The sequence below is a fragment of the Heptranchias perlo genome, chromosome 17 (assembly GCF_035084215.1).
Source record: "Heptranchias perlo isolate sHepPer1 chromosome 17, sHepPer1.hap1, whole genome shotgun sequence".
Classification (NCBI taxonomy): domain Eukaryota; kingdom Metazoa; phylum Chordata; class Chondrichthyes; order Hexanchiformes; family Hexanchidae; genus Heptranchias; species Heptranchias perlo.
Window position 1 is genome coordinate 54,540,420 of NC_090341.1, and position 23,579 is coordinate 54,563,998.

The following is a 23,579-nucleotide window of genomic DNA, read 5'->3' on the forward strand; positions in this document are numbered from 1 at the left end:
GTATGTGTGTGAGTGTGTATGTGTGAGAGTGTGTGTGTGTGTATGTGTAAGAGTGTGTATGTGAGAGTTTTTTTGTGAGTGTGGGTTTGAGTGTTTGTGAGTGTATGTGTGTGACTGCGTGTGTGTGAGTATGTGAATGTGTGTAAGTGTATGTGTGAGTGTGTATGGACATATGTGTGCATGTGTGTGTGCATGTGTATGTGAGTGCATGTGTGTGCGCATGTGTATGTGAGTGCATGTGTGTGCGTGTGTGTGGTTTTGTTTTTGTGAATGTGTGTGTGAGTGTGTACTTGTGTGTGTGATATGTGTGATGTGTGTGAGTATGTGAATGTGTGTGTAAGTGCATGTGTGAACATGTGTATGTGAGTGTTTGCATGTGTGAGTGTGAGCACATGTATGTGAATGTGAGTATGTATGAGTGTGGGACTGACTGTGTGTGTGAGTATGTGTATGTTTGAGTGCCTGTGTGTGTGAGAGAGCATGTGTATATGTGTGAGTGTGTGTGAGCATGTGTGTGAGTATGTGTGAGTGTGTGTGTAAATGCAGGTGTGTGAATTTGTGAATGTGTGCATGCGCACATGCATGTGTGTGTGTATGTGAGTGTGTCTGTGATTGTGTGTGAGTGTGTATGTTTGTGTGAGTGTGTGTGAATCTGTGTGAATGTGCGTGTGAGCATGTGTATGAGTGTGTGTGAGTGTGTGTATGTGTGAGTGTTTGTGAATGCGTGGGTGTATGTGTGTGAGTGTGTATGAGCGTGTGTGAGTGTGTGTGTATTAGTCTGTGTGTGTTTGTTTGAGTGTCTGCGTGAGTGTGTGTGAGCATATGTGTATGTTTGTGTTTGTGGATGAGCATGTGTGCGAGTGTGTGTGTGTGTGTTTTTGTTAGTGTGTGAATGTGTGTGAGCATGAGTGTGAGCGTCTGTGTGATTGTGTGAGTGTGTTTTTGTTAGTGTGTGTGAGAATGTGTGTGTAAGTGTGTGAGCATATATGTGTTAGTCTGGGTTTGTATGAGTGTGTATGTGTTGAGTGTGAGTGCATGTATTTGAGTGTGTGTGTGAAAGTGTGTGTGTGTAAGTGTGTGTTTGAGTGTGTGTGAGTGCGAAAGTGTGTGAGTGTATGTGTGTGTGTTTGTGTGTGTGAGCATGTGTGTGAGTGTGCGCACATGTGTGCATGTGTTTGTGTGAGCTTTGTGTGTGTGAGTGTGTGTTTGAGTGAGTGTGTGTAAGTGTGTGAATGTGAGCGTGGGTGTATGAGTATATGTGAGTGTGTGTTTGTGAGTGTGTGTGTGTTTGAGTGTCTGCGTGAGTGTGTGTGAGCATAGGTGTGTGCATGTGTGTGATTGTATGAGTGTGTTTTTGTTAGTATGTGTGTGAGTGTGTGTGTGAGAATGTGTGTGTAAGTGCATGAGTGTGTGCGTATGTGTTAGTCTGGGTTTGTGTGAATGTGTGTGTGTTGAGTGTGAGTGCGTGTATTTGAGTGTGTCTGTGAAAGTGTGCATGTGTGAGTGTGTGTTTGAGTGTGTGTGAGTGAGAATGTGTGAGTCTTTATGTGTGTGTGAGCATGTGTGCACATGTGTGCGTGTGTTTTTGTGAGCTTTGTGAGTGTGTGAGTGTGTGTGAGTGAGAATGTGTGTGAGTCTTTGTGTGTCTGTGTGAGTATGTGTGTGAGTGTGTGCATATGTTTTTGTGAGCTTTGTGAGTGTGTGTTTGAGTGTGTGTGAGAATGTGTGTGTAAGTGTATGTGTGAGTGTGTATGTGTTAGTCCGGGTTTGTGTGAGTGTGTGTGTTGAGTGTGAATGCATGTATTTGAGGGTTTGTGTGAAAGTGTGTGTGTGTGAGTGTGTGTGAGTGAGAATGTATGCGAGTGTGTGTATGTGTATGAGACTGCGTGTGTGAGTGCGTGTGTTTGATTGTCTGTATGAGTGATTGTGTGTGAGTGTGGATGAGCATGTGTGTGATTGCGTGTGTTTGAGTGTGTTTTTGTTAGTATGTGCTTGTGCTTGTGCTTGTGTATGTGCATGTGTGTGTTGGCAGACATGTAAGTGTGAGTGTGAGCGTGTGTGTGTTAACATGTGTAGGCATATGTGTGTGCATGTGTATATGTGTGTGCACATGAGTGCATGTTCACACATGTGTATGTATGTGTAAGTGTGTGTATGCATGTAAGTGTGAGTGTGTGTGTGTGTGTCAGTAGATGGGTGCAGTTGTGAGGATGTACATGTATAAGTGAGTGTGTGTATGTGTGTTCGAGAGTGTGTGTGAATCAGTGCGTGAACGTGTGTGTGAGTGTGTGAATGTGGGTGAGTGTACATGCGAGAGTGTGTGTGTGAGTGTGTGTGAGAGCATGTCTTAGAGTGTGTGAGCATGTATATATATGTACATGTGCATGTGTGTGCATGTGTGTGTATGTGAGCGTGTGTGAGTATGAGTGTGTGCGAGTGTGCATGTGTTGGTCTGTGTTTGTGAGTGTATGTGTGTTGAGTGTGAGTGCGTATATTTAAGTGTGTGTGTGAAAGTGTGTGTTTGTGAGTGTGTGAATGTGTGTTTGAGCGTATGTGAGTGAGAATGTGTGAGTGTGTGTGTATGAGTGCATGTGAGTGTGTGTGTGAGTACTTGTGTTTGATTGTATCAGTGTGTGTGAGTGATTGTGTGAGTGTTGTATGTTTGTGAGTGTGGATGAGCATGTGTGCGAGTGTGTGTGTGTGTTTTTGTTAGTGTGTGAATGTGTGTGAGTGTGAGTGTGTGTGTGAGTCTGGTTGTGTGTGTGTTTGAGTGTCTGTGTTAGTGTGTGTGTGTGTTTGACTGTGTGTGTGAAAGCATGTGTGTGTGTATGTGCGAGTGAGTGTGTGAGTATGTGTGTGAGTGTGTGTGTGAGTGTATGTGAATGTGTGTGTGTGTAAGTATGTGTGTGTGTGTGTGTGAGTATGTGTGAGTATGTGTGTGAGTGTGTGAGTATGTGTGTGAATGTGTGTGTGAGTATGTGTGTGTGTGAGTGTGTGTGAGTATGTGTGTGTGTGTGTGTGAGTATGTGTGTGAATGTGTGTGTGTGTGTGAGTGTGTGTGTGTGTGTGTGAGTATGTGTGTGAATGTGTGTGTGTGTGAGTGTGTGTGTGTGTGTGAGTATGTGTGTGTGTGAATGTGTGTGTGTGTGTGAGTATGTGTGTGTGTGAATGTGTGTGTGTGTGTGAATGTGTGTGTGTGTGAGTATGTGTGTGAATGTGTGTGTGTAAGTATGTGTGTGTGTGTGTGAGTATGTGTGTGTGTGTGTGTATGTGTGTGAATGTGTGTGTGAGTATGTGTGTGTGTGTGAGTGTGTGTGAGTATGTGTGTGTGTGTGTGAGTATGTGTGTGAATGTGTGTGTGTGTGTGTGTGTGAGTATGTGTGTGTGTGTGTGAGTGTGTGTGTGTGAGTATGTGTGTGAATGTATGTGTGTGTGTGAGTGTGTGTGTGTGTGTGTGTGAGTATGTGTGTGAATGTGTGTGTGTGAGTATGTGTGTGTGTGTGTGTGTGTGAGTATGTGTGTGTGTGTGTGTGTATGCCTGTGAGTGTGTGTGTATGTGTTTGAGAGTGTGTGTGAGTATGTGTGTGTGTGTGTGTGTGTGTGAGTATGTGAATGTGTATGAGTATATGTGAGAGTGTGTGTGAGTGTGAGTGTGTGTTGGCATGTGTGAGAGTGTGTGAGCATGTATATATATGCAAATGTGTGCATGTGTGTGCATGTATGTGAATATGTGCACGTGTGCGTGTGTTTGTGTGAGCTTTGTGTGTGTGAGTGTGTGTTTGAGTGTGTGTGTGAGAATGTGTGTGTATGTATATACGTGTTAGTCTGGGTTTGAGTTAGTGTGTGTGTGTTGAGTGGTTTTTTTAATTCTTTCATGGGATGTGGGCGTCGCTGGCAAGGCCGGCATTTATTGCCCATCCCTAATTGCCCTCGAGAAGGTGGTGGTGAGCCGCCTTCTTGAACCGCTGCAGTCCGTGTGGTGACGGTTCTCCCACAGTGCTGTTAGGAAGGGAGTTCCAGGATTTTGACCCAGCGACGATGAAGGAACGGCGATATATTTCCAAGTCGGGATGGTGTGTGACTTGGAGGGGAACGTGCAGGTGGTGTTGTTCCCATGCGCCTGCTGCTCTTGTCCTTCTAGGTGGTAGAGGTCGCGGGTTTGGGAGTTGCTGTCGAAGAAGCCTTGGCGAGTTGCTGCAGTGCATCCTGTGGATGGTACACACTACAACCACAGTGCACCGGTGGTGAAGGGAGTGAATGTTTAGGGTGGTGGATGGGGTGCCAATCAAGCGGGCTGCTTTGTCCTGGATGGTGTCGAGCTTCTTGAGTGTTGTTGGAGCTGCACTCATCCAGGCAAGTGGAGAGTATTCCATCACACTCCTGACTTGTGCCTTGAAGATGGTGGAAAGGCTTTGGGGAGTCAGGAGGTGAGTCACTCGCCACAGAATACCCAGCCTCTGACCTGCTCTTGTAGCCACAGTATTTATATGGCTGGTCCAGTTAAGTTTCTGGTCAATGGTGACCCCCAGCATGTTGATGGTGGGGGATTCGGCAATGGTAATGCCGTTGAATGTCAAGGGGAGGTGGTTAGACTCTCTCTTGTTGGAGATGGCCATTGCCTGGCACTTGTCTGGCGCGAATGTTACTTGCCACTTATGAGCCCAAGCCTGGATGTTGTCCAGATCTTGCTGCATGTGGGCTCGGACTGCTTCATTATTTGAGGGGTTGTGAATGGAACTGAACACTGTGCAATCATCAGCGAACATCCCCATTTCTGACCTTATGATGGAGGGAAGGTCATTGATGAAGCAGCTGAAGATGGTTGGGCCTAGGACACTGCCCTGAGGAACTCCTGCAGCAATGTCATGGGGCTGAGATGATTGGCCTCCAACAACCACTACCATCTTCCTTTGTGCTAGGTATGACTCCAGCCACTGGAGAGTTTTCCCCCTGATTCCCATTGACTTCAATTTTACTAGGGCCCCTTGGTGCCACACTCGGTCAAATGCTGCCTTGATGTCAAGGGCAGTCACTCTCACCTCACCTCTGGAATTCAGCTCTTTTGTCCATGTTTGGAACAAGGCTGTAATGAGGTCTGGAGCCGAGTGGTCCTGGCGGAACCCAAACTGAGCATCGGTGAGCAGGTTATTGGTGAGTAAGTGCCGCTTGATAGTACTGTCGACGACACCTTCCATCAGTTTGCTGATGATTGAGAGTAGACTGATGGGGCGGTAATTGGCCAGATTGGTGAGTCCGTGTAGTTGAGTGTGCGTGTGAGTGTGTGTGTGAGAACGTGTGTGAGTATGTGTATGTGCGTGAGACTGCGTGTGTGACTGTGTGTGTATCAGTGTGTGTGTGTCTGTGTGTGCGTGAGTGTGTGTGTTTGATTGTATGAGTGTATGTGAGTGATTGTGTGTGAGTGTTGTATGTTTGTGAGTGTGGATGAGCATGTGTGTGTGTGTGTGTTTTTGTTAGTTGAGTGTGTGTGCGAGCGTGTTGGTGTGTGTGTGTGTATGTGTGTGTGCATGAGCGTGTGTGTAAGTGTGTCAGTGTGTGTGTGTGTTTTTGAGTGTGTGGTGCATGTGAGTATGTGATTGTGTGTGTGAGTGTGAGCACTAGTGTGTGTGTGAGCGTGCGTGTGTGTCTGTGAGTGTTTGTGAGTATTTGTGGGTGTGCGTGTTTGTCTGAGTGTTTTTTTGTGTGTGCACATGTGGACACATGTGTGCGTGCGTATGTGGGTGAATGTGTGTGTGAGCGTGTGTGCATGTTTGTGTGCATTTACTTGTGAGCGAGTGTGTGTGTGTGAGTGACTTTGTGTTTGTGTGAGTGTTTATGAGTGTGTGTGAGTGTGTGTGAATGAGTGTGTGTGAGTGTGAGTGACTTTGTGTTTGTGTGAGTGTGTGAGACTGTGTGTGAGTGTGTGTGCGCATGTGTACACATGTGGGTGCGTGTGCGTGTGTGAGTGTATGTGTATGAGCGTGTATGTATGTATGAGTGAGTTTGTGTGTGAGTGTGTGTGTAAAAGCACATGTGTGTGTGTGCATGTGTGAGCTTCCAGTTTACTGTATTACATTCTCTGTTTAAAATATTTCTTGTGATCAGATGATTAATCAAACATTGTTTTTCTTCCTTTTTTCAGATGATTTTAGTGTTGGAGGAAAAATCAGTGAGTTATTTTAACAAATAATTTGTTTTAAGATTGATGAGCGGACTTAGGGTGATCTTAGCTCTGGCTGCAGCCTGTCCAGGCTGGGCATCCATTGGGCAAAGAGTGAAAACAAAGAGAGAAAGAACTTGTATTTATATAGTGCCCATCACAACCTCAGGACGTCCCAAAGCGTTTTACAGCCAAAGAAGTACTTTTGAAGTGGAGTCACTGTTGTAATGTAGGAAACACGCCAGTCAATTTGTGCACAGCAAGATCCCACAAACAGCAATTTGATAATGACCAGAACATCTATTTTTTTAGTGATGTTGGTTGAGTGATAAATATTGGCCAGGAAACTGGGGAAATCTCCCCTGCTCTTCTTCAAAATAGTGCCACAGGATCTTTTACATCCACCTTAGAGGGCAGACAGGGCCTCGGTTTAACATCTCCTCCAACGGTGCAGCGTTCCCTCAGTACTGTACTAGCTGTGTCAGCCTCAATATTGTGCTCAAGTCTCTGGAGCAGAGCTGGAACACCACAACCTCTTGACTCAGAGGCGAGAGTCAAGGCTGACACTACGGGTGGGACCTGCTGGGAGAGGGGCCAGCAGTCTGTGTTTTGGCAGCAGGAGTCAATCAACTTTTTCTTGCAGGTTGAATATTTTAAAATGTTTGTATTTTATTAAGGACACCACTTAGAATTTAATCATAGATATAGTTCAATAATTAATATAAATTTGTACAATGGTTGGATCGGAAGTGTACGCTAAACATGGTGCAGGATGAACACATCTGTACTAATTACCAGTGAGTCACCACACGCCAGCTGCAGTGACTCAGTGAGCATCAAATATTGAGCAGAAGCAGCTTAATACACGATGCAGTACACGCAGGGGAGACACCTTTAGAGCAGGCATTCCATAGTATCTCCACACCGGACTGGAAGGTGAGGAAAAAAATATCTGGGAGAAAGTTGACAGGGGTGAAGTCAAACAGGGCCAGGAATCAGAAAGCTTGAGTTCTTCGAGGATATAACGTACAGGGTGGATAAAGGGGAACCAGTGGACATAGTGTATTTAGACTTCCAGAAGGCATTCGACAAGGTGCCACATAAAAGATTATTACTTAAGATAAAAAATCACGGGATTGGGGGTAATATTCTGGCATGGGTGGAGGATTGGTTATCGAACAGGAAGCAGAGAGTTGGGATAAATGGTTCATTTTCGGACTGGCAACCAGTAACCAGTGGTGTTCCACAGGGGTCGGTGCTGGGTCCCCAACTCTTTACAATCTATATTAACGATTTGGAGGAGGGGACCGAGTGCAACATATCAAAATTTGCAGATGATACAAAGATGGGAGGGAAAGTAGAGAGTGAGGAGGACATAAAAAACCTGCAAGGGGATATAGACAGGCTGGGTGAGTGGGCGGAGATTTGGCAGATGCAATATAATATTGGAAAATGTGAGGTTATGCACTTTGGCAGGAAAAATCAGAGAGCAAGTTATTTTCTTAATGGCGAGAGACTGGAAAGTACTGCAGTACAAAGGGATCTGGGGGTCCTAGTGCAAGAAAATCAAAAAGTTGGTATGCAGGTGCAGCAGGTGATCAAGAAAGCCAACGGAATGTTGGCTTTTATTGCTAGGGGGATAGAATATAAAAACAAGGAGGTATTGCTGCAGTTATATAAGGTATTGGTGAGACCGCACCTGGAATACTGCATACAGTTTTGGTCTCCATACTTAAGAAAAGACATACTTGCTCTCGAGGCAGTACAAAGAAGGTTCACTCGGTTAATCCCGGGGATGAGGGGGCGGACATATGAGGAGAGGTTGAGTAGATTGGGACTCTACTCATTGGAGTTCAGAAGAATGAGAGGCGATCTTATTGAAACATATAAGATTGTGAAGGGTCTTGATCGGGTGGATGCAGTAAGGATGTTCCCAAAGATGGGTGAAACTAGAACTAGGGGGCATAATCTTAGAATAAGGGGCTGCTCTTTCAAAACTGAGATGAGGAGAAACTTCTTCACTCAGAGGGTGGTAGGTCTGTGGAATTTGCTGCCCCAGGAAGCTGTGGAAGCTACATCATTAAATAAATTTAAAACAGAAATAGACAGTTTCCTAGAAGTAAAGGGAATTAGGGGTTATGGGGAGCGGGTAGGAAATTGGACATGAAGCTGAGTTCGGATCGGTCAATGCCCTGTGGGTGGCGGAGAGGGCCCAGGGGCTATGTGGCCGGGTCCTGCTCCGACTTCTTGTGTTCTTTAGATTTGTGGTTGGGATCAGATCAGCCATGATCTTATTGAATGGCGGAGCAGGCTCGAGGGGCCAATTGGCCTACTCCTGCTCCAATTTCTTATGTTCTTATGTTCTTAGCCTGGAATAGTCTGGAATACGAGGAGTTAGTTGGACAACAGGGAAGGGTCTTCTGAAGGACAGGGGAAGGTTGTTAGAGGCAATGTGAAAGGTGTCCCCATGGAGCATGTTCCCACCCAGGGGCTGGTAGACATGGAGAGCGTATTAGCAGTCGGTGACTCTGTGATCAGGGTATGGACCCATGTGTCTCCGGCCAAGGCCTGGAATCCAGAAGGTACGTTGTCTCCCTTGTTCCTGGGTGGAGGAGATCAACGAGAGTGCAGACAGATCTTTGGGAGGGTTTGGCCAGCCAGCTGTCATCGTTCATACAGAAAAAGCTCTTAAACAGGAGATGTGGGGAGTTGGGGAAAAAAAGCTAAACACCAAGACCTTGAGGCAAGTATTCTCCGGAATATGACGGGCACTCTATAAATGGAAGTCGTTCCATGTCAGAAGGAAAGAAAGAACTGTTGTGTGAGTGTGTATGTGTGTGTGGCACAGGCTCGAAGGGCTGAATGGCCTGCTCCTCCTGCTGTCACCATTCTGTGATTGTAGCTGTTGCTACCAATCAGTGCAGATTATAATTTAAACTCCCCCCAGCCGGTCTCAGTTTGGGGCGGGTGTCGCTGGGTCTCCCTGCAGTTGGTGGGACTGATCAAATAAAAGAGTGTAGCAGTCCAGAGACAGTGAGCAGAGGGGAGACATCGCTGGGGCCAGCACCCTGCAAACCTGACAACTCAGGCAAGTCAATCTTTCATCACAACTGATTCTGCTGCATTCAAATTCCAGGTCCCACTCGTTCCCGCATAATTTAAACGGCACGTTTTCACACATTTGAAAGAATATTTAGCTCACCCTGAAAACTGTGAAAATAAACTACAACGATCACCTTGGCTCGGAGTTAGAAGCTAATTTGTTGCAGCCGCACTCCAGGGCCTGACTGGATAATCTAGGCTGACACTTGAGTACAGTGCTGGGGGGTGACACATTAAAACAAGGCCCCACCTACCTCTTCAGGTGGATGTAAAAGATCCCATGGTACTATTTGAAGACAGTATGGGAGGTCTCTCGGTGTCCTGGTTAACATTTATCCTTCAGCAAACATCACTAAAATAGATTAAATGGTCATTTATTTCATTGCTGTTTGTGGGATCTGGCTGCTGAATTGATCTGCCTAACAGCAGAGACTACACTACGTTGTATGGGAAGCCCTTTGAGGTGTCTGAGGACCTGATAAAGTTTGATGCAAATGGGAATTCTTTTATCAGTGTGTAAAATAATCAATCACTGAAACTCTTTGATCCAATACGACACCATTACGGTAAAAGCCCACGCAGAGACTCAAAGCGACTGAAACTCGGAAGGAAATTGACTTACATGAAAATTGACCGAGATGTTCTTCGCAATTAACAGAGGGCGTTTTGCATCTCTCACGGGCCACCTCCTGCTCATTCCTCATCCAGGCCCGTGCTGTCTCAGATTCAGTTATTACAGAACTCCTGGCCAGTGACAAAGAGAAATAACGGGGCCTGGGTCTGAGCCTGGACCTGGGCCTGGGCCTGGGCCTGGACCTCAGCCTGGACCTGGGCCTGGACCTCAGTCTGGGCCTGGACCTGGGCCTGGGCCTTGGTCTGGGCCTGGACCTGGGCTTGGACCTGGGCCTGGACCTAGGCCTGGGCCTGGACCTCAGCCTGGACCTAGGCCTGGGCCTGGACCTGGACCTCAGCCTGGACCTGGTCCTGGACCTGGGCCTGGGCTTGGGCCTGGGCCTGGACATGGACCTGGGCCTGGGCCTGGGCCTGGGCCTGGGCCTCGGCCTGGACCTGGGCCTGGGCCTGGACATGGACCTGGGCCTGGGCCTGGACTTGGACCCGGGTGAGAAGACAAGTGCAGACTGGACTAGTGGAAACAGCTCCGGTGAGCGGTGAAGCTACAGCGTGAAACATCAGTCAGAGGATTCCCAGCAAGGTGATCGACTCCTGAGGAGAAGTCTCACTGCTGACTTCTTCTTAAGGAGGAGTCTTTATCCAGTGGTATTCCTGGATCAGCTGTGCAGGTATTCATAGGGAAAGCCTCCGATTGATGGTGAGAATTTAACTTTGCTGTTTCATTAGGTAGGTGGGTCACACTAGGAGGAGAAAAGATGCTTCAGAGGCAATAGAACAAGAACTTCCATTGAGTAGTAAAGGGCGCTTCACGCAAATGTAATCAGACAGAAAATTGACAGTGAGCCAAAGAAGGACACATTAGGACAGGTGACCAAAAGCTTGGACAAAGAGGTAGGTTTTAAGAGGCGTCTTAAAGGAGGAGAAAGAGGTAGAGAGGCAGAGAGGATTAGGGAGGGAATTCCAGAGTTTAGGGCCTAGGCAGTTGAAGGCACAGCCGTCAATGGTGGAACAAAGGAAATCAGGAATGCACAAGAGGGAAGAATTGGAGGAGCGCAGAGATCTTGGAGGGTTTTCCAGCTGGGGGAGGTTACAGAGATAGTGAAGGGGCGAGGCCATGGAGGGATTTGAAAACAAGGATGAGAATTTTAAAATCGAGGCGTTGGTGGATCAGGAGTCAAAGTAGGCAAGAAAAAGCAAAGTGTCTGAGTTGAGTTGAAAGGTAGTAAACAGGCTGAAAGGATCAGCTCCCCGGTGGGATGGCAGTAGATTTGAAAACACACTGCTCACACATACATGCCACTTACATACGAACATGCGAAAATGACGGACAGGAAAAGACCAGCTATTCCATTGTCCGTGTTTTGTGCAGGCAATCAGCATTTCAGGCCCAGTGTCCCCGAGTCCCAGTGTGTTGCTAAAAATGTGTGATTTCAAGCTCTCCACAATCCAGGGTAGCACCCTCGCCTCTGAGTCAGAAGGTCGAGGGTTCAGGTTCCACTCCAAGGCACAAAATCTCGGCTGACACTTCAATGCAGTACTGAGGGAGTGCTGCACTGTCTTTGGGATGAGACATTAAACCGAGGCCCCATCTACCCTCTCAGGTGGACGTAAAAGATCCCATGGCACTGTTTCGAAGAAGAGCAGGGGAGTTCTCTCTCCCTCTCTCTGCCAATAACCAATAATCTGTCCCACCAGGTACAGGAAACATAAGAACATAAGAACATAAGAAATTGGAGCAGGAGTAGGCCAATCGGCCCCTCGAGCCTGCTCCGCCATTCAATAAGATCATGGCTGATCTGATCCCAACCACAAATCTAAAGAACACAAGAAGTCGGAGCAGGACCCGGCCACATAGCCCCTGGGCCCTCTCCGCCACCCACAGGGCATTGACCGATCCGAACTCAGCTTCATGTCCAATTTCCTGCCCGCTCCCCATAACCCCTAATTCCCTTTACTTCTAGGAAACTGTCTATTTCTGTTTTAAATTTATTTAATGATGTAGCTTCCACAGCTTCCTGGGGCAGCAAATTCCACAGACCTACCACCCTCTGAGTGAAGAAGTTTCTCCTCATCTCAGTTTTGAAAGAGCAGCCCCTTATTCTAAGATTATGCCCCCTAGTTCTAGTTTCACCCATCTTTGGGAACATCCTTACCGCATCCACCCGATCAAGACCCTTCACAATCTTATATGTTTCAATAAGATCGCCTCTCATTCTTCTGAACTCCAATGAGTAGAGTCCCAATCTACTCAACCTCTCCTCATATGTCCGCCCCCTCATCCCCGGGATTAACCGAGTGAACCTTCTTTGTACTGCCTCGAGAGCAAGTATGTCTTTTCTTAAGTATGGAGACCAAAACTGTATGCAGTATTCCAGGTGCGGTCTCACCAATACCTTATATAACTGCAGCAATACCTCCTTGTTTTTATATTCTATCCCCCTAGCAATAAAAGCCAACATTCCGTTGGCTTTCTTGATCACCTGCTGCACCTGCATACCAACTTTTTGATTTTCTTGCACTAGGACCCCCAGATCCCTTTGTACTGCAGTACTTTCCAGTCTCTCGCCATTAAGAAAATAACTTGCTCTCTGATTTTTCCTGCCAAAGTGCATAACCTCACATTTTCCAATATTATATTGCATCTGCCAAATCTCCGCCCACTCACCCAGCCTGTCTATATCCCCTTGCAGGTTTTTTATGTCCTCCTCACTCTCTACTTTCCCTCCCATCTTTGTATCATCTGCAAATTTTGATATGTTGCACTCGGTCCCCTCCTCCAAATCGTTAATATAGATTGTAAAGAGTTGGGGACCCAGCACCGACCCCTGTGGAACACCACTGGTTACTGGTTACTGGTACTACACACAGAGAAAGAAAGGAAAAAACAATTTGCATTTATATGGAGCCTTTCTCGACCTCAGGACATCCCAAAGTGCTTTAAAGCTAATGAAATATTTTTGAAGTGTAGTCACTGTTATAATGTAGGAATTGCATCAGCCAAAATTATACACAGCAAGATCCCACAAACAGCAATGTGATAATGACCAGCTAATTTGTTTTTTTTGTAGTGATGTTAGTTGAGGAGTAAATGTTGGCCAGGACAACGGGGGGAACTCCCCTGTTCCATGGGATCTTTACGTCCACCTAAGAGGGCAGAGAAGGCCTCAGTTTAATGTTACTCGAAAGACAGCACCTCTGACAGGTGGATGTAAAAGATCCCATGGCACTATTCGAAGACCAGAAGCATTCTCCCAGTGTCCCGGCCAATATTTATCCCTCAACCAACGTCACTGAAACAGATTATCTGCTCATTATCACATTGCTGTTTGCGGGACCTTCATTACAACAGTGACTACACTTCAAAAGTACTAATAGGCTGTAAAGTGCTTTGGGATGTCCTGAGATCACGAAAGGCGAGATATAAAAGCAAGTCTTTCTTTCTAGACATTCTGAACAGACCCATCATTTCTACGGGCTTCCTCAGTAGTGTAAATTTTGCCGGGAGTCTGCCCTGTTTGGGTAATGAACCCCGAGCACGGAGTTTGTGTTGGGGTTATGGTGGGGTTGGAGAAGAGACCTCACTGCTGCTGAGCCCCATGAAGGTAAATCCGTCCCATATCTCAATAGAGACTCTTCCAAGCGTTCTGGTGACTCCCATTCCATTTCATCCCCAGGGAATAGAACCACACCGATGCCAACTCCCAGCGCCCCCATCCTAGGCGGGACATAACACACCTTTTCTGAATTTTGGGCAGAGGTGCTAGCGATGGCGGGGTTTTCACCCTCAGTGTGTGGGGCACGCACAGGAACCGCCTCAAACACCACGCTACACAACAGAGGTCATTCGCAAAGTGTCGTGGGCGCTTTGTAAAGTGCCCAGAATAAGCGAGCGCATTGGGCATCAGGTGAGCTGTGCAGACAGAGGGCCGAAACGCTGGACCTTCACTCAAGCAGTGAGCAGTTGGCAATGTGCTGAGCTGTATGGAGTTCTAGTCAGGCTGCTCCTTGAGGACTGAGCTCCAGTCAGGCTGTACCTTGAGGACTGAGCTCCAGTCAGGCTGCTCATTGAGAACTGAGCTCCAGTCAGGCTGTACCTTGAGGACTGGGCTCCAGTCAGGCTGCTCGTTGAGGACTGAGCTCCGGTCAGACTGCATCTTGAGGACTGAGCTCCAGTCAGGCTGCTCATTGAGGACTGAGCTCCAGTCAGCCTGTACCTTGAGGACTGAGCTCTAGTCAGACTGTACCTTGAGGACTGAGCTCCAGTCAGCCTGTACCTTGAGGACTGAGCTCTAGTCAGACTGTACCTTGAGGACTGAGCTCCAGTCAGACTGTACCTTGAGGACTGAGCTCCAGTCAGACTGTACCTTGAGGACTGAGCTCTAGTCAGACTGTACCTTGAGGACTGAGCTCTAGTCAGACTGTACCTTGAGGACTGAGCTCTAGTCAGACTGTACCTTGAGGACTGAGCTCCAGTCAGGCTGCTCCTTGAGGACTGAGCTCTAGTCAGGCTGTACCTTGAGGACTGAGCTCCAGTCAGACTGTACCTTGAGGACTGAGCTCTAGTCAGGCTGCTCCTTGAGGACTGAGCTCCAGTCAGGCTGTACCTTGAGGACTGAGCTCCAGTCAGACTGTATCTTGAGGACTGAGCTCTAGTCAGACTGTATCTTGAGGACTGAGCTCCAGTCAGACTGTATCTTGAGGACTGAGCTCTAGTCAGGCTGTATCTTGAGGACTGAGCTCTAGTCAGACTGTATCTTGAGGACTGAGCTCTAGTCAGGCTGTACCTTGAGGACTGAGCTCCAGTCAGACTGTATCTTGAGGACTGAGCTCTAGTCAGGCTGTATCTTGAGGACTGAGCTCTAGTCAGGCTGTACCTTGAGGACTGAGCTCCAGTCAGGCTGTACCTTGAGGACTGAGCTCCAGTCAGGCTGTACCTTGAGGACTGAGCTCCAGTCAGGCTGTATCTTGAGGACTGAGCTCCAGTCAGGCTGCTCATTGAGGACTGAGCTCCAGTCAGGCTGTATCTTGAGGACTGAGCTCGGTTCTACTCACACAAGGGAAACAGTCAAGATCCTGAAGTGCTGCAGGGAAGAGCCAGTCAGATTCTTCAGCCTTGAAAAAAGGCCAAAGGAGACAGGGATTTATAGAGGCTACAGAAAGGGTTAATCCTGAGCACTATTTCATGTTAAACCCTGGTTGCAGGAGAAGGGGATATATCCCCGTTCTGTGCTGAGTTAACTGCTCTCATTTGGCGTGGCACTCGAGGGACATCAAACTTGGGCTCAGTGCCCTTGGGGGAGGGGTAACATTCAACCAGGGTGCCCTGCACTTGATCACTAGCCAGTGATCCGTGCTGGAAAATGGGTGGCAGACGAGGACAGGATCGGGGCCATGCCCACCATGGTCAAATATCCTATTGGCACTCATTGTATGGGCTCAGGCATGAAGACTAGGTGCTTGGGCAAAGTAACAAAGAGTTTGTTAAGGAGAGGAAGGGGAAAAATCCGAAGGGTTTTGTAAATCCCAGAATGTGCTATGCTTCTCGACTTGAAACAACCAAAGATTATGTTCAATTAGACAGAAAAAGAAAGAAAGACTTGTATTTATATCACACCTTTCACCTCAGGACATCCCAAAGCGCTTCACAGCCAATGAAGCACTTTTGAAGTGTAGTCACTGTTGTAATGTAGGAAACGCGGCAGCCAATTTACGCACAGCAAGATCCCACAAACAGCAATGTGATAATGATCAGGTAATCTGTTTTAGTGATGTTGGTTGAGGGATAAATATTGGCCAAGTCACCAGGGAGAACTCCCCTGCTCTTCTTCGAATAGTGCCGTGGGATCTTTCACATCCACCTGAGAGGGCAGACGGGGCCTCGGTTTAACGTCTCATCCTAAAGAGGACACCTCTGACAGTGCAGCACTCCCTCAGTACTAACACTGGAGTGTCAGCCTGGATAATGTGCTTAAGTCTCTGGAGTGGGACTTGATCCCATAACGTTTAGATTTAGAGGCGAGAGTGCTCCTGAGATTAACGGTGTTTATTCTCCTGTTCTGTCTAGTGGTGGATGATTTCGAAAACAGTGTTACTGTACCGGAGGACAGTCCTTCAGGAACCAAGATTTATGAGTTCCAGGCAACTGTGGTGGACGATAATATCAGCCAAATCACCATCACCACCCAACCACAAAGCGATTTCTTTGTTTTATTTTTGAGGAACAGACTTGCGGTTGAACATACAAATTATTATAAAGCAGAGGTATGTTCACTGCCTCCTCCTCTCCACACACAGACATCTTGGGGAGAACTTTAACCCTCTCCACCTGGCGAGATCCAGGCGGGAGGGCAGGTAACATGGAGCTGGAAATGTACCCCCTGGCATCAGGGTCGGTAACTCTCCAAGAATAGCCTGGAGTCTCCAGGAATTAAAGATTAATCTCCAGCACACTGCTGTGAGAAAAATCATAAGGGCATTAAAACTGTGTGTTTTTATCATCTTCTTTGAACAATTTTGTTTATTAGTTATAAAAATATTGGAGATAGGAAACAGGTTGTTTGATTGACAGTCGAGAGTCATCCAATCGGGTAACGATGAGGCGGTTCGCTTTCCAATCGGAGTGGGAAGGCGGGGCTCTCTCGAGACTGGACGTCTCGGGCCATCAATGGCGGGATTGTGGGGGAGGGGCGGTTGGAGGCGTGATGTTCACGTGATAAAACCTCCAGAGGCACATCCGACCAGAGTTGGCGACCCTGGCTGGCCTCCTGCCCCAATCCTGCCAACTGCAATTTTAAATGGCAGGTGCCGAGGACACCCGTTTGCAGCTGGCAGGGTCCTTCTTTATCTATGGCGATCAGGCCCCCATGACGTGATTGGGGCCTGACTGCAATCTTGACCCCAGGCCTGCAGGGGCAAGGCCTACTGGCTTCCCCACACGGCCAAGCCTGGCAGGAAGGGAGGTGCAGGGCCAGAAGAGGCCCAGCAAGATAATTTATTATCATTTTACTCTTTCTATCTGATAAATTGTCGGCAGGAGTGGAAGTGATCCTGTGGGCACCATCTTGGGCCTCCTCCGCTGAATGCTATCTTAGTGCCGGACATCGTTCCATCGGCCTCCGACTGCCCCACGTCCCCTCTCTCCTGCTGGGTTCAGGCTGGAGACTGCCTCCGATTATGTAGATAAGGCCTGGGAGTTAAAATCTACCGGGCCTCACGGTGCGAAGGAACGTTTGAGCTCCCATTGCCCTCTCAGCCCCTGGTTGCACCGAATCTGCTTATCTTTAAAATTGCTCCCCACTAGAAACCAGAGTCTTTCTGTTCAGTTAAGACCTTGAGTCATGAGCTCTCCCCATTGGTGTCATTGTTAATCCCATTGCCCATTGTGGAACTGAGGAAAGTCCTCTCGGCTCTATCCCAGTGAACTGATCTAAGCTGGGGCAGTTATACAGGGGCTACGATCAGCCTCAGTGCCCCTGCATAGGGAGGAAAGAATACAGCCTGGGTTCCTGCTCCCGCTGGAAAATACCTCTCTGTGGGGGCCAGGACTGGGCCTGGCTTAGATGCCTCTGTGGCGAAATAGTCTGCCAGCATGCACTGCCCAGGCTCCGACATGCAAAAAGTCCAGTTGGTGAAGGTACCAAAAGAACATAAGAACTAGGAGCAGGAGTAGGCCATTCGGCCCCTCGAGCCTGCTCCGCCATTCAATCAGATCATGGCTGATCTTCGACCTCAACTCCACTTTCCCGCCTGATCCCCATATCCCTTGATTCCCCTAGACCACAAAAATCCATCGATCTCAGCCTTGAATATACTCAACGACTGAATATCCACAGCCCTCTGGGGTAGAGAATTCTGAAGATTCACAACCCTCTGAGTGAAGAAATTTCTCCTCATCTCAGTCCGAAATGGCCGACCCCGTATCCTGAGACTGTGACCCCTAATTCAAGACTCTCTAGCCAGGGGAAACATCCTCTCAGCATCCACCCTATCAAGCTCCCTCAGAATCTTATATGTTTCAATGAGATCACCTCTCATTCTTCTAAACTCCAGAGAGTATAGGCCCATTCTACTCAACCTCTCCTCATAGGTCAACCCTCTCATCCCAGGAATTAATCTAGTGAACCTTCATTGCACCGCCTCTAAGGCAAGTATATCCTTCCTTAGATAAGGAGACCAAAACTGTGCACAGAAGACAACCAGTGTTGGTGGAACAGCAGCCCAGAGAAATATTGGTGCCTCTGGGACAGAGAGGGAGGGAGGGGGATTGTTTTAAGAGTTGACAGGACCCCTTAATACCACCATCCAGCGAGAGAAATCATGCACTTAGACTGGAACCCCCAGTAACTTATAACATGGTTCAGCAAATGATTGCTTTGGAAAGTTGGAGGAAAATGGAATGGTGCTGCTAGAAAATGGAGAGCATCAGCAGCCAAGCAATTTGTTCAGTTCAAAGGCCACATACGTACCTGGGCTGCATCGAGCTGCAATACCAGAGAGACAGGCCCGAGGTGGGACACACAGCGAGCAGACTAGGGTTACATTGCCAGACGCATCTCGCATTGAGCTCTGCGGATGCATTGGTTGATCCTAAGTGCTGAGCTCTTCCCCCTAATGCTAATGTTATGAGAGTGGGTTGGGAATGCACACCTTATTTTAAGATTAAAGACATCCAATATTGAGTTAAGGAGGTTCAATGGACACATGCCCCAGTGCTTTATAAAAGGGTCTTTTGCACTGGGCCGGAGTTATAAGAGTAGAAATGTTATTGTATAAACACCTCCCAAACCTGCGACCTCCACCGCCTAGAAGGACAAGGGCAGCAGGCGCATGGGAACAACACCACCTGCACGTTCCCCTCCAAGTCACACACCATCCCGACCTGGAAATATATCGCCGTTCCTTCATCGCCGCTGGGTCAAAATCCTGGAACTCCCTTCCTAACAGCACTGTGGGAGAACCTTCACCACACGGACTGCAGCGGTTCAAGAAGGCGGCTCACCACCACCTTCTCAAGGGCAATTAGGGATGGGCAATAAATGCTGGCCTCGCCAGCGACGCCCACATCCCCAGAATGAATTATCAAACCCCTCTAACTTCTGAAGCAATAGAGTGCCAACAGAAAGAGGAATTTGATGCAGCCCAGTTCAATATTCATACAATGTCATTGCCAACAGTCCTTCATACTGTTGACTGGGAATCTCACATCATTTGGTTTAGGTGTGTTCAGGAGTCAGATCAGGTCCAGCCACCCCCTCTTGAGTTAATGTGCATTAGAAACAACTTCACATCAAAGGGAAAGTGCTGGTTTAAAGGGAGCTTTAAACAGATACGATGTTCTGATCTGTAGTTTTTTATATATTCATTCTTGGGATGTGGGCATCGCTGCCAAGGCTGGCATTTATTGCCCATCTCCTAGTTGCCCTTGAGAAGGTGGTGGTGGGTCTCCTTTTTGATCATTGTCCAACTACTCATGTACTTTTCTAAAAATATTATTCTTTTAGATTTTTCTGAAGCATGCCTCCTTGGATTATGAATGGAATCCCATTTACCTAATGAGCGTAAAAATCAGTGGATTTAATTCGGCCACTATCATCAAACAATTCTATCTACATGTGCAAGATGTGGAAGAAGTGAAGTGTGGGGTACAATTCCAGACTCAAGGAGGTGGGTGATTGCTTTTTAAATGATTGTCTTCCAATGAATGTTGTGCTCAGCAAGTCGAGGGATGTGAGTGGAGTGGAGTGTCATTCCCAGAGTTCCCAGCACTCCCAGCTCAGTGATGGCACAGTTGATGCAGGATAAAACTCCATCTCTGACCCAACATTGCATCTTATCCCCAATCTTGGACAAGCCCCCCTTACTGCATCAAGGTGATATTTTTCCATTTTCGACACAAACCATCCTGAGTCTTTCACGGTGAGATTGCTAACTTCGTGCCAAGGAGTTTGAATTAGGCACAGTTTTGGACTGTGGGCCCATGCTCACTACGGACTGGATTAGACTGTGGGCCCATGCTCACTAGGGACTGGATTAGACTGTGGGCCCATGCTCACTACGGACTGGATTAGACTGTGGGCCCATGCTCACTAGGGACTGGATTAGACTGTGGGCCCATGCTCACTACGGACTGGATTAGACTGTGGGCCCATGCTCACTAGGGACTGGATAAGACTGCGGGCCCATGCTCACTGGGAGACTGGATTAGACTGTGGGCCCAGGCTCACTAGGGACTGGATTAGACTGTGGGCCCATGCTCACTAGGGGACTGGATTAGACTGTGGGCCCATGCTCACTAGGGACTGGATTAGACTGTGGGCCCATGCTCACTGGGAGACTGGATTAGACTGTGGGCCCATGCTCACCAGGGGACTGGATTACACTGTGGGCCCATGCTCACTAGGGACTGGATTAGATGGTGGGCCCATGCTCACCAGGTGAGTGGAATAGACTGTGGGCCCATGCTCACTAGGGACTGAATTAGACGGAGGGCCCATGCTCACTTGGGACTGGATTAGACTGTGGGCCCATGCTCACTGGGAGACTGGATTAGACTGTGGGCCCATGCTCACCAGGGGACTGGATTAGACTGTGGGCCCATGCTCACGAGGGACTGGATTAGATGGTGGGCCCATGCTCACCAGGGGAGTGGAATAGAATGTGGGCCCATGCTCACGAGGGGACTGGATTAGACTGTAGGCCCATGCTCACTAGGGACTGGATTAGACTGTGGGCCCATGCTCACGAGGGGACTGGATTAGACTGTGGGCCCATGCTCACTAGGGGACTGGATTAGACTGTGGGCCCATGCTCACTGGGGGACTGGATTAGACTGTGGGCTCATGCTCACTACGGACTGGATTAGACTGCGGGCACATGCTCACTAGGGACTGGATAAGACTGCGGGCCCATGCTCACCAGGAGACTGGATTAGACTGTGGGCCCAGGCTCACTAGGGACTGGATTAGACTGTGGGCCCATGCTCACTAGGGGACTGGATTAGACTGTGGGCCCATGCTCACTAGGGACTGGATTAGACTGTGGGCCCATGCTCACTGGGAGACTGGATTAGACTGTGGGCCCATGCTCACCAGGGGACTGGATTACACTGTGGGCCCATGCTCACTAGGGACTGGATTAGATGGTGGGCCCATGCTCACCAGGTGAGTGGAATAGACTGTGGGCCCATGCTCACTAGGGACTGAATTAGACGGAGGGCCCATGCTCACTTGGGACTGGATTAGACTGTGGGCCCATGCTCACTGGGAGACTGGATTAGACTGTGGGCCCATGCTCACCAGGGGACTGGATTAGACTGTGGGCCCATGCTCACGAGGGACTGGATTAGATGGTGGGCCCATGCTCACCAGGGGAGTGGAATAGAATGTGGGCCCATGCTCACGAGGGGACTGGATTAGACTGTAGGCCCATGCTCACTAGGGACTGGATTAGACTGTGGGCCCATGCTCACGAGGGGACTGGATTAGACTGTGGGCCCATGCTCACTAGGGGACTGGATTAGACTGTGGGCCCATGCTCACTGGGGGACTGGATTAGACTGTGGGCTCATGCTCACTACGGACTGGATTAGACTGCGGGCACATGCTCACCAGGGGACTGGATTAGACTGTAGGCCCATGCTCACCAGGGGACTGGATTAGACTGTGGGCCCATGCTCACTGGGAGACTGGATTAGACTGTGGGCCCATGCTCACCAGGGGACTGGATTAGACTGTGGGCCCATGCTCACTAGGGACTGGATTAGACTGTGGGCCCATGCTCACTGGGAGACTGGATTAGACTGTGGGCCCATGCTCAGCAGGGGACTGGATTAGACTGAGGGCCCATGCTCACTCGGGACTGGATTAGATGGTGGGCCCATTCTCACCAGGGGAGTGGAATAGACTGTGGGCCCATGCTCACTAGGGACTGAATTAGACAGTGGGCCCATGCTCACTTGGGACTGGATTAGACTGTGGGCCCATGCTCACTAGGGGACTGGATTAGACTGTAGGCCCATGATCACTAGGGACTGGATTAGACTGTGGGCCCATGCTCACTAGGGACTGGATTAGACTGTGGGCCCATGCTCACTAGGGGACTGGATCAGACTGTGGGCCCATGCTCACTGGGGGACTGGATTAGACAGTGGGCCCATGATCACTGGGGGACTGGATTAGACTGTGGGCCCATGCTCACTGGGGGACTGGATTAGACTGTGGGTCCATGCTCACTGGGGGACTGGATTAGACTGTGGGCCCATGCTCACTGGGGGACTGGATTAGACTGTGGGCCCATGCTCACTAGGGGACTGGATTAGACTGTAGGCCCATGCTCACTAGGGACTGGATTAGACTGTGGGCCCATGCTCACTAGGGACTGGATTAGACTGTGGGCCCATGCTCAGGAGGAGACTGGATTAGACTGTGGGCCCATGCTCACTAGGGGACTGGATTAGACTGTGGGCCCATGCTCAGGAGGAGACTGGATTACACTGTGGGCCCATGCTCACTAGGGACTGGATTAGACTGTGGGCCCATGCTCAGGAGGAGACTGGATTAGACTGTGGGCCCATGCTCACTGGGGGACTGGATTAGACTCTGGGCCCATGCTCACGAGGGACTGCATTAGACTGTGGGCCCATGCTCACTGGGGGACTGGATTAGACTGTGGGCCCATGCTCTATAGGGGACTGGATTAGACTGTGGGCCCATGCTCACTAGGGACTGGATTAGACTGTGGGTCCATGCCTCCGAGGGACTGGATTAGACTGTGGGCCCATGCTCACTGGGGGACTGGATTAGACTGTGGGCCCATGCTCACTAGGGACTGAATTAGACGGAGGGCCCATGCTCACTTGGGACTGGATTGGACTGTGGGCCCATGCTCACTGGGAGACTGGATTAGACTGTGGGCCCATGCTCACCAGGGGACTGGATTAGACTGTGGGCCCATGCTCACGAGGGACTGGATTAGATGGTGGGCCCATGCTCACCAGGGGAGTGGAATAGAATGTGGGCCCATGCTCACGAGGGGACTGGATTAGACTGTAGGCCCATGCTCACTAGGGACTGGATTAGACTGTGGGCCCATGCTCACGAGGGGACTGGATTAGACTGTGGGCCCATGCTTACTAGGGGACTGGATTAGACTGTGGGCCCATGCTCACTGGGGGACTGGATTAGACTGTGGGCTCATGCTCACTACGGACTGGATTAGACTGCGGGCACATGCTCACTAGGGACTGGATAAGACTGCGGGCCCATGCTCACCAGGAGACTGGATTAGACTGTGGGCCCAGGCTCACTAGGGACTGGATTAGACTGTGGGCCCATGCTCACTAGGGGACTGGATTAGACTGTGGGCCCATGCTCACTAGGGACTGGATTAGACTGTGGGCCCATGCTCACTGGGAGACTGGATTAGACTGTGGGCCCATGCTCACCAGGGGACTGGATTAGACTGTGGGCCCATGCTCACTAGGGACTGGATTAGATGGTGGGCCCATGCTCACCAGGTGAGTGGAATAGACTGTGGGCCCATGCTCACTAGGGACTGAATTAGACGGAGGGCCCATGCTCACTTGGGACTGGATTAGACTGTGGGCCCATGCTCACTGGGAGACTGGATTAGACTGTGGGCCCATGCTCACCAGGGGACTGGATTGGACTGTGGGCCCATGCTCACGAGG

General features: G+C 49.1%; 1 protein-coding gene across 1 annotated transcript in view; it reads left to right on the forward strand.

Moving 5' to 3' along the window:
* The window catches only part of LOC137333938 (cadherin-related family member 4-like), a 223,632-nt gene that overhangs the window by 2,514 nt on the left and 197,539 nt on the right, over positions 1 to 23,579 (forward strand). The window contains exons 2-5 of the mRNA XM_067998290.1: positions 2,033 to 2,036; positions 6,140 to 6,166; positions 15,957 to 16,153; positions 19,393 to 19,555. Of these exons, the coding sequence (XP_067854391.1) occupies positions 2,033 to 2,036; positions 6,140 to 6,166; positions 15,957 to 16,153; positions 19,393 to 19,555 (391 nt within the window). The remainder of the gene's footprint in view (positions 1 to 2,032; positions 2,037 to 6,139; positions 6,167 to 15,956; positions 16,154 to 19,392; positions 19,556 to 23,579) is intronic.